General features: G+C 55.9%; 1 protein-coding gene and 1 non-coding gene across 3 annotated transcripts in view; both read right to left on the bottom strand.

Moving 5' to 3' along the window:
• STK32B (serine/threonine kinase 32B) overlaps positions 1-9,578 on the bottom strand; it is a 136,286-nt gene that overhangs the window by 2,970 nt on the left and 123,738 nt on the right. For both annotated transcript variants that reach the window (XM_015594881.2, XM_025051857.1), the window contains 3 exons: positions 8,839-8,964; positions 5,312-5,443; positions 3,779-3,843 (listed from right to left, as the gene is read on the bottom strand). In XM_015594881.2, the coding sequence (XP_015450367.1) occupies positions 3,779-3,843; positions 5,312-5,443; positions 8,839-8,964 (323 nt within the window). The remainder of the gene's footprint in view (positions 1-3,778; positions 3,844-5,311; positions 5,444-8,838; positions 8,965-9,578) is intronic.
• On the bottom strand, positions 6,039-6,157 carry LOC112485749. Its single transcript, XR_003048524.1, has one exon. It is a non-coding gene; the product is annotated as a 5S ribosomal RNA (ribosomal RNA).

Genomic DNA, 9,578 nt, shown 5'->3' with positions numbered 1-9,578 from the left:
AATGAAGAGACTCCCCACGTCCTACGAGGCGTAGCGCAAGACTGCTAAGGCGCACCGGCCGCCACTCTGCAGCGCAGGAACGATTACTTTTCCCAACCAACTTATCAAATGAATTGTCGGCTTCGTGACCAGAACTGTGAGTGATGCGCGTGAGAGCTCGCACCCTCCCGAACTCAACCACTGCAGGCCAGGAGGCCCCGCGATAGACAGCGTGACCCACGAGACTGGGACACGCTGAAATTAGTACTAAATCGGGCGGGGGGCATTTCTCAAAGGCATAGCACTGCATAGGACTAACGTGGCACAGTGAGCCATGACACTAACTTCAAGTTGTTGCCCCAACCAAGGCAGCCCTCTCCCCGATGGCCTCCCTCCCCTCACCTCCCCAGGTTCCAGGTGGAAACACCCTGGCATCCCCAAGGCCCCGGTTTACTGCACTGGCCTCCGAGGAGGCCCTGTGCCCGCACCTGTCCTTCGTAAGTCGATTCCCCTTCGGTGTCCCCTCTGGGCCTCCAACTGGTACAACGCCTTTATGATCTCCCAGGAGATGGTGTTTCCTCAAGTAAAAACTCCACATCACTGGCTGTTCCGCTTCCAAACTCCGTCAGCTCCTGGGAAGATCACCTTGGAGGCGACGCTTACCTCACGAATTCAGACCCAGGCCATCTCCTGCATGTCCCCACAGCAGCCCGTACACCTCTGCCTCCCAGCATCCCACCCCGAGGCTGTGAGCATCCTGAGCACACAGGTCCTGCTAGGTCCACTTCTGTGTCCCCAGGCCCCAGTCCAGGATTGTGGCATGTCTGTCAAAGGACTGAATGAAATCTTCTACTGGGGCTGACACAGTTGGTACCCGGCCTGTGTGCCCCTTGGCACTTGAGGTCAATAACAGCTTCCTCAATATATGTGGGGAGGCGGAACATCTTCTCTGCCCAAGAGATTCTGCTAGCCGAGGAAGCGCCCTTTGCTCGTGCAGGAGGCAAGTTTGCTGTGCAGGAGGCTTGAGGCCGTCGGGAGCATCCTTCAGCCATGGAGGCCTCACACTTGCAGGTGAATGGCCCGGAGAAAAAAGGCTGCAGTTCAGACGATGCTGCTCGTGGCTCAGCTCAGAACCAACTAGAGGATGCACGGTTTAGGTACGCGGGCCTCCTGCAGAAGTTCTCCAGCTGTTTGGCACCGAAATGACTTGAAGAACCGGTTAAAATGCAGATTCCCAGGGACTATCCTCTCGGCCTCTGATTCAGGAGGGTGGGATACTTGGGGCAGCTGCAAACAAGCAGCCCCACCACCGACAGAATAGCTTACAACAACCAAACTTTATTGTCTCTCAGTTCTGGGGGCCGGGAGTCTAAATCAAGGTGCCGGCAGGCGGGCTCCTTCTGGAGGCTCCGGGGAGAAGCTGTCCCGTGCAGCTCCCCTGGTGCTGGTGGCACCTGGCGACCCTTGGCGCGCATCACTGCCGCCCCCGCCTCCGTCATCACGTGGCCTTCTCCCTGTCCATGGCTCTTCTTATACGGACACCAGTCGTATTGGATTTAGGGTCCCCTATGCCAGTATGACCGCATCTTACCAGATCTCCAAATCAAACCCTAGTTCCAAATCAGGTCGCATTCTGAGGTCCAGGGGGCTAGAACTTCAACATAACTTTCCAGGGGACATGATGCCTCATGAATCGACTTCTCACAGGCACTTCTGCAGATGGGAAGCCGCGGCAGGGGCGGCTGTGGTGGATGCACTGTGGCTCCCTCCCCGTGTACATCGAGGGCAGGGATGGGGTCTGACGTGGGGGGTGTCAGACAGCATCCCGGTGGGACACGGCCAAGCCCTCCACCTGGACACTTCGGATGGCGGGTGGGGAGATGCTAGGGGAAAGGCGCTGCTCCCAGCACACCTGCTCTGCCAGGGAGCCTATCAGCCCTCATGTCCCCCGGGGAGCCCAAGTGGGCAGAGACGGCAGAGCAGGTCCGATGTGTGACCCCACGCCTCGTGCATTCATTCTTCCAGGCCTCGTGCATTCGCCCGTGCTCATCCTCGACTTCCCGTCTGAGAGACGACTGTCCCCTTCTCTATAGGGCCAACTCCAAAGCCAGGACCACAACTCCCAAAGGGTCCTCGGCACGCCGGACGACTCTGCGGCGTTCCCCGAACCTGTTCGCTGTTCCGCGCGAGGAAGAACCCGGACCGGCTGAAGCTCCTGCGTGGCTGCTTCTGCGAACACAGCCAGATGCAACCCCTACATGACACAGGGAGGGGCTTCTCGCTTTTGTTTTCTTTTCAAAGGAGATATCTGGAGTCTTCAAATTCCATACCGGAGCATCTTCTGGCCCGCGGCGCGGTGACATGTGACTGCTGTCACCGGGGCTCCTCACCGCACATGGCCTTCTCAGGAGCTCCTTTTGTAAGGACCCCTCCGTCCACGCCTGACCAGATGGGCGCCTGAGGCAAGGCTGCCTGGAGCCGAGCTCTGCCCGTGATGGACAGTGCCCAGGCTGGTTTGGGTGGAGATTCCTCAGGCTGTGGGGTTGGGGGACCTGGAGCCTCCTGGCGGACGCTGGGACATTGTGATGACCTCGGAAGCCACTCACCAAGTCAGCGCCCCCTTCCTCAAGTCTGACAGGCTGTAGTGGCAGAGGCCATTCCTGCGCTGCTGGCCAGAGCAGGGACCAGGAGACTCATCCAGGGGGTGAGGCTTGTTGCCCTAGCCTGGAGTGAGTCTGGCTGCCAGGGTGACTGACGGTTGCTGCTTCCTTCACCCCGCCACCCAGCCCCACTGGGCATGGGGTCCTGCCCGCCTGCCCACCTGCCCAAGGGCCTGACCCAAAGGATCTGTCCCCTCCTTCTACTGCTACTTCCACACGTGATCTGGGAATTCAAACTTCCTAACCAGTGGCCGGCCCCGAGTCTGCTAAGCCAGCTTGCTTCCCTGTGTATCGCCCTCACGACCAGGGTTCCACGCCTGTCCCCTCCTCGCCCTTCAGGACTGAGCAGGGTGGCGCACTCAGGCTGAGCCTGGCGCCTGGGGTGAGCGCCACCAGCTGAGCTGCCCGCTCCTGCAGCACGTACTGCACAGGGTCGACGCGACAGCTACGCCCCTGCCCCTCCTGGCGGGCGGGAGGCACAGCGGCCAGGCTCTGCCAGCCCAAGGTCTAGTTCAGTGCTGCTCGGATGGGCTGATTTGCTGTCCATCCTGGCTCCCACCCCGAGAGCCCACCCCTGCCCGAGCCCCAGAAGCGACTAAGCAGCCGCGGCGAACGAGACAGCGATGTGACTGGGACCGGGCCAGGGCCCTCTGCTACCTTTGCTGACCGGCCCCACAGGTGCAGCCCTGAGCCCCTGGCATGCAGCCAGCCCAGCAGTGCTCGCATTCACGAGAGCTCCTCCCGAGCCAGGCACTGTGCCCACGGCCTTGTCCTTCGCCCGGGCTGGACGGGAGGCTCACAGAAGGCAAACCACCTGCCTACGGCCACCCGGGCCCTGGCAGAGGCAGGACGTGACTGCAGGCAGTTTCGCTCCTAAGTTGGGCGCTTAGCCACCTGCAGCCCTGCCTCTCCACGCCAGCCTTCCCGTGCCGACTCTGGTCCTGCCCGCCTGCCCCACTTCACACTAAGACCCTCAGGCCGAGAGCAGAGTTCACACTTCACTTAGACACACAGCGGAGGCAGGATTTGAACACGGGGTCGCCTTCCAGTGTCGCGGCCGGCTTCCCTTGGCCGGGGGAGAGACCGCGGCTCTCCCCAGGAGACCTGTGGTTTGAAGGCCTCTGCCCGGCTGGACTTACTTCTCTCTATTGAATATGATGAATTCCTTCCGCACCGTCTCCAAACACTGCTGCAGGTGTCCATTCTGTCAAAGGGCACAGAGAAGTGACCGTAAATGATGGAGCATCATCCAGGGAGCCATGACAAAGGAGCGATGATGAGCAGAGACTGATCTAAATGGGACCACGGATGCCTGGGGCTGGGGACCAGCTAAGAGGAGGGAGTGACCATAAGTGTACAGGTGGCTGTGCCAACGGGAGCCTGGCAGATGATGTTTTCTCAATTTTAAGCCGTGAAATCCAACATAAAAGAGTCGCTAGAATGGAATATAGATGGAAAATCATGAGCTTGGCTTCCTGATCTCTCGAATGCTCATTAGGCCTAATTAAGCGTGAAGGGGGGAGGAGGGAATTAACAGCATCGTGCAAAGCTGCTTAGTCTCTATGGATAAACGCCAAGGGCCAGGGAATCGCCCACGCTCTGTAACACACATTCTGGGAGCTGCCTGAATGTGGTGAGTACCGCACACCTGCGCAGAGCCCGCCCCTTGTGTGGACCCAGCGTGCGCACACGCATCTCAGGTATTAGACTCAGCCTGGGCCTGCGACACTTTTAATTTCTTTTAAAATAAGCGGGGGGAAAAATGAACATTTAGTATTGAAAGTTATATTCCTCTTCATACCAACACAGTTATAAAATACAATTTTAAAATATTTTTATGGAGGACAGGGCGGCCGTAGACTGCATTGTGCCCTTCTCTCCGAAACATATGTTGACATCCTGCCCCGCTCCCGCCCCCGGAACTGGTGAATAAATACGGTCTTATCTGGAAACAAGGTCGTTGTAGCTGCAGCTGGTTAAGATGATGTCACAGTGGAGTCGGGTGGGCCCTAAACTGAATGACTAGTGTCCTTAAAAGAAAGCCATGTGAGGACACAGAGCCACAGAGGAGAAAACGCCATGTGACGAGGGAGGGGGCGTCTGGAAGCCAAGGCGAGACTGCTGGCCGTGACTAGAGGCTGGAGGAGGCAAGGAAGGCCCCTCCCTACAGCTCCGGAGAGAGCACGGCTCTGTTGATACCTTGACTTTGGACGTCTGGTCTCCAGAACGGGGAGAGGATACATTTCGTTATTTTAAGCCATCAACTTTGTGATACTTTGTTACGGCTGCCTAGAAAATTAATACAGCAGCCCATAAAGCCCACGAGAGCCACAATGGGGCCCTGGCTGCCTCCACAGCAGGAGACCTTCCCAAAGACTGCTCCGCGCAACACCGATGTCACTCGGCACTGTCCTCTTCTTGCCTGGAGACACACAAGGTGTCTGCACTCAGAGCGTGAATGTTCAGAGCGTGGCTCTGTAGACCTCCCGTGACTCGTTCACAGGTTTGTGCCGGGAAAAGCCACTTGCTGGATGGAGGCATCTTATTTACAGCACACAGAGGCATCTGGACAGATGAGGTGACACGCCTCTGACTGTAAAAAACGCCTAGCTCAGTCATGTCGCGGGGGTCCAGGACCCCTCTGTCTGCAGTCTGCCCCAGACGGTGCTCACCAGGGGACAGCTGTCCTTCGTGCCGTCTCTGGACCTGTTCTTCGCCAACCTCTTCTTCTTCTTGTGAAGTGGCTTGGACTCGAGAATCATTTCTTCAAGTTCAAATGTGGGGTCGCAATTCAATCTCCCTTTCTGCAAGGAAAATACGGTTTGCCTGTGCTCCATGTGACTGAATTTCGTTTTCATTCATTCGTCTAATCAGTGGCTGCCTACTCCTGCGGGATGTGTCAGCTACGTTTTTGTTTTTTTTTTCTGATGATGAAAAGCAACTTGTTCCCACCACACACACCCTTCCCCTATCCCCGTAACCCCCGCTGGGCAACCCCGCCGTCCACACCTGCGTTTTTTAAGTGTCCTGCCTGTGTACGTTCCTTTCATGAGGCCGAGTTCGGTCTTCTAGTCAGATATTTTCACGTATTTGATCATACATACACTCACGTGTCATTACTACCTTCTCTATTAATGTCATTTTTAATCATTTGATTTAAAAGTGATCACTTTATGAGGCATACAAATGTCTAATCACTATGTCGTACACCTGAAACTAATATAATATCATATGTCAACTATAACTGAAAAATAAAAATTGAAATGATCATCTAAAAAAGATTAAAAACACCACTTCTTTTTTATCTATTTTTTTTTTTTTTAGGTGAGGCAACCCTTGGTTGACCTCACAGATTGCAAGGACCTTGTCAGCTTACAATCCCTTATTTTTTATTTTTTACGCCTACAGCACCTGGTCTTCCTAGGTGGTCTCCCATCTAAGTACTAACCAGGCCCGACCCTGCTTAGCTTCCGAGATCAGATGGGATCAAGCTTGTTCAGGGTGGCATGGCCGTAGACGAAAAACACCATTTCTAATCAAAACCTGCCACTTCCCCATCCTGGTTCCATTTCCCCTGCAGCTGGAGCCAGGTGGCCCTCAGGCCTGGCCCTGCTCCAGGCTGGGGCCCCACCCATTGTGGTCACAGGGATTTGGGTCTCCTTGTCTTCCAGGCCTTGAACCTGAGATGGCAGGTGGCCTTCTTCTGTCCTGAGACCCAGCCCAGGATGAACAACCCCCTCAGGCACTACCTTTCCCAACGAGCAGGTCGGACTTCAGGTCTGAGTCTTTCTGGGCCGGATTTATCTGCAATTCACTTATTCATTCATTCATTCATTCCAATGCAGGCAGCAGGTCGGACTTCAGGTCTGAGTCTTTCTGGGCCTGATTTATCTGCAGTTCACTCACTCATTCATTCATTCATTCATTCATTCCAATGCAGTCTCTGGATCCAGACTGTCTGATGTCAAGCCCTAGCTCTGTCAATTTCTCACTAAGTAATTGTGGGCAAGTTATTTAGCCTTAGAACACTAACCGTGCCTGAGGACACTAACCGTACCTGAGGACACTAACTGTGCCTGAGGACACTGGCGGGACCCACTCTCAGTGTGACGCTTACATGTGGTGATCCACGTGAAGGCTTGGAACAGTGCCTGGCACGCGGAACACACTCTGTCCTGCTGGCCGCTATTATTCATTCATTCATACTCACGTGGTAAGCACACCCTGTGGCCTTCTGGTGCCTTCGAGGACCACACACTGCTCTGGGGTCTCTGAGGTTTGCCTACACTCCATGTCCTCCACCCTCCGAAGCTCTCAGGGGGGTGGCAGACACACTGTAACAGGATGTTATTAACCACTAACGTAGACCTAGGCAGCTGTCTTTTGGGGACAGGAGAGGCTGCAGTCCACTCCATGTGAGGAGCTGGCGGGAGCCTGGCTGGGGAGTGTCCCAGAGGAGCAATGCCTGACTTTGCCTGTCATCCGAAAGCAGAGACTCTCAGGTGGGCCGGTCGCTGAGTCCCGTGGGAGGAGTGGGAGACTGCCTGGTGGACAAGGGCATCCCCAGAAGAGGAAGCAGCAGGACAGGTGTGGAGCTAGGGGACAGTGTGGCCAGAGGGGACAGCTGCAGGCTCCTGGGTGCGGTGGAAGCATAGGTCCTCTCCACGTGCGTTTGTGTGTGACTGAGTGTGCACGCGTATGTTTGTGCATGAGCCAGTGTGCATGAGAGTGCATGTGTGTGTGCGAGTGTGCATGAATGTTTGCACAGGGTTAGGGAGCGGCAGCAGGCGAGGGGCTGCAAACGCAGATACGGCCCCTGACAGAGGTCGCCACATGTCGGCCCCAAGTGTCCCCCCGGGGACCTGCACGAAGCCTCAGGAAGGCCCACCTGCAGCTAGGGTGACAGGTTAGGCAGGCAGTCTGCGCTCCATGTGCAGGACTGCGGCAAGGTCCTGGGCTTCGTCAGTCTGGTCCGAGCCTGGCAGAAGGGGACCACGGGGAACCCTAGCGAATTTCTCTGGCCTCTCCAGAGCGTGCATTCCGATGGAACTCAGCCAGGGGAACAGAGACCAGGCTCTGGTGGGTTTATTCATTAAAACAGCAACCACACACACGCACACACTCATGTGCGCACACACACGCAGAGCTCGGTTGGCCAAGCGAGGTTTCCTACTTCCTACAGCGGGAAGAGGGGAGGGCAGTCACTGAGCGGCCATGCTGTGCTCGGCCTGCCCCGGGGCACCTGGTCTCCACACCCTCTTTGTTCCTCCCAGCTGCCTGCAGGGTGTACAAGTGGGGAGCCCTCTGAACCACAGGCAGCACTGGGGTCCTCTGAGGCAGAGGCCCCTAGGCAGGTGGACAGAAGCCCAGCAGTGGGAACAGCAGGAGTCAAGGTCTGGAAGACAGAGGTAGGTGTTCTGTGAACATCAGGGCCGTGTGTCTGGAGCCTGGCTGGGATTGAAGTGGGGAGACAGGTGGCCAAAGAGGAACATGGTCCAGACCCGCCAGGATGCCGTGTGCTGGGCTAGACAGGCAGGGACGGCGTTTGCTCATCGGGAGAAGACATGATGAAACCAGTCTCGGCTGTGCTTAGTTTTCAGAGGGGCGGGTCCAGAACGCCAAGGAAGCCGGCGGGGGGGGAGGGGTCTGAATTCAGAAAGGTGCACGTGTGTCGTAACTACTGTTTGTGACGAGGGAACTGGAAGCCATGGATTCTTGGAGAAACCAATGTGGGGAAACAGATTATTTTTGCATCAAAAGGAGCGACAGAGTCTTTAAACTAATCTGACATAAAACACCACTCTGGAATATCTGAGATCCCCACCTGCCAGCCTAGTGGTCTCAGCAAGTCTCTTTCGCTCCTTTGCTTTGGAGCTGCTGGCAGAGGCAGGGGTGGCAGTTGTCTATATTTTGTGTGTGTGTGTGTGTGTGTGTGTGTGTGTGTGTGTATGTGTCTATGGGCAGAAGGCTTTCTGAGCCTGAGTGTCCACCTCCTTGCAGACAGCAAGGGGTGGGGGTAGGTACCACAGAGACCAGAGTTTGTGCACCGGTGCTGAATCTCAGTGAAACATGAACCTTTGTTACTCAAGTGGCTGTGGCCAGCAGAGGTCACTCTGCACAGCTTCTGGGGTCCTCCTTTGCACCAAGGTGGGGGCCCCTGCAGAGGGGTGGCATGCCATCAGACAGGACCCCAACTCACATTGGGCACAAAGCCAGGCGTCAGCACCTTCTCGAACACCGCATCCCAGTTCATATCGGCCAAGTAGGGTGCACTCTGAATGTCACCGAGGCTGGACAGGCGGCTCTCGGGGTCCATGGTCAGGAGCTGCAAACACAGGGCAGAGGTGCCTGCCTGAGCTGTGTGCCTACGGAGGTTAGCGGGGTTGTGAGGGTGGGGCCTCGGGAAAATGAAGGTGCCTCTGCTTTTTATGCTCCAGCCACGTCGTGCCCTGTCTGGGATGCTGCCATTGGGAGCGTCACCTACACTCACGTCTTCATAGCAGTGAGGGGCTGAGAGGTCAGCCTGCTTCCGTGAGGCCATCCAGCAAGCGGCCGTTTGGGGGGGAACTAGATCTGCTGCCACCACGCTCCCCTCCACAATGTCCTTTGACAAGTGGCTCTCACTGATGTCTGCAGAGGCTTCCAGTTAAAAACAAAAAGAGTCGCCACCTTGTCTTAGGATTTCCAGCTTAGTAATGAGATGCACAAAGTGGGATAAAATTTACCCTGGACAGTAGATGACTTCTGCAGCCTGATGCAGTGGCCTTATTTGTAGCCAAGGGGACAACTAGAATTTCTGTTATAAAGGGTGATACAGTATAGAAACAGCCACAGATTATTACCTCGCAACCACATGGGGCTTTCTGCTTGTCAAAACACTCTAGCTTATCTAGTGCAAAGAACACGGGCTGAAAGTGAAAAGCCCAGGATCACGGGCTC

The sequence above is a fragment of the Pteropus alecto genome, unplaced genomic scaffold (assembly GCF_000325575.1).
Source record: "Pteropus alecto unplaced genomic scaffold, ASM32557v1 scaffold5, whole genome shotgun sequence".
Classification (NCBI taxonomy): Eukaryota; Metazoa; Chordata; class Mammalia; order Chiroptera; family Pteropodidae; genus Pteropus; species Pteropus alecto.
The sequence above is the reverse complement of the archived record's forward strand: the minus strand, read 5'-3'. Positions and strand labels throughout refer to the sequence as shown.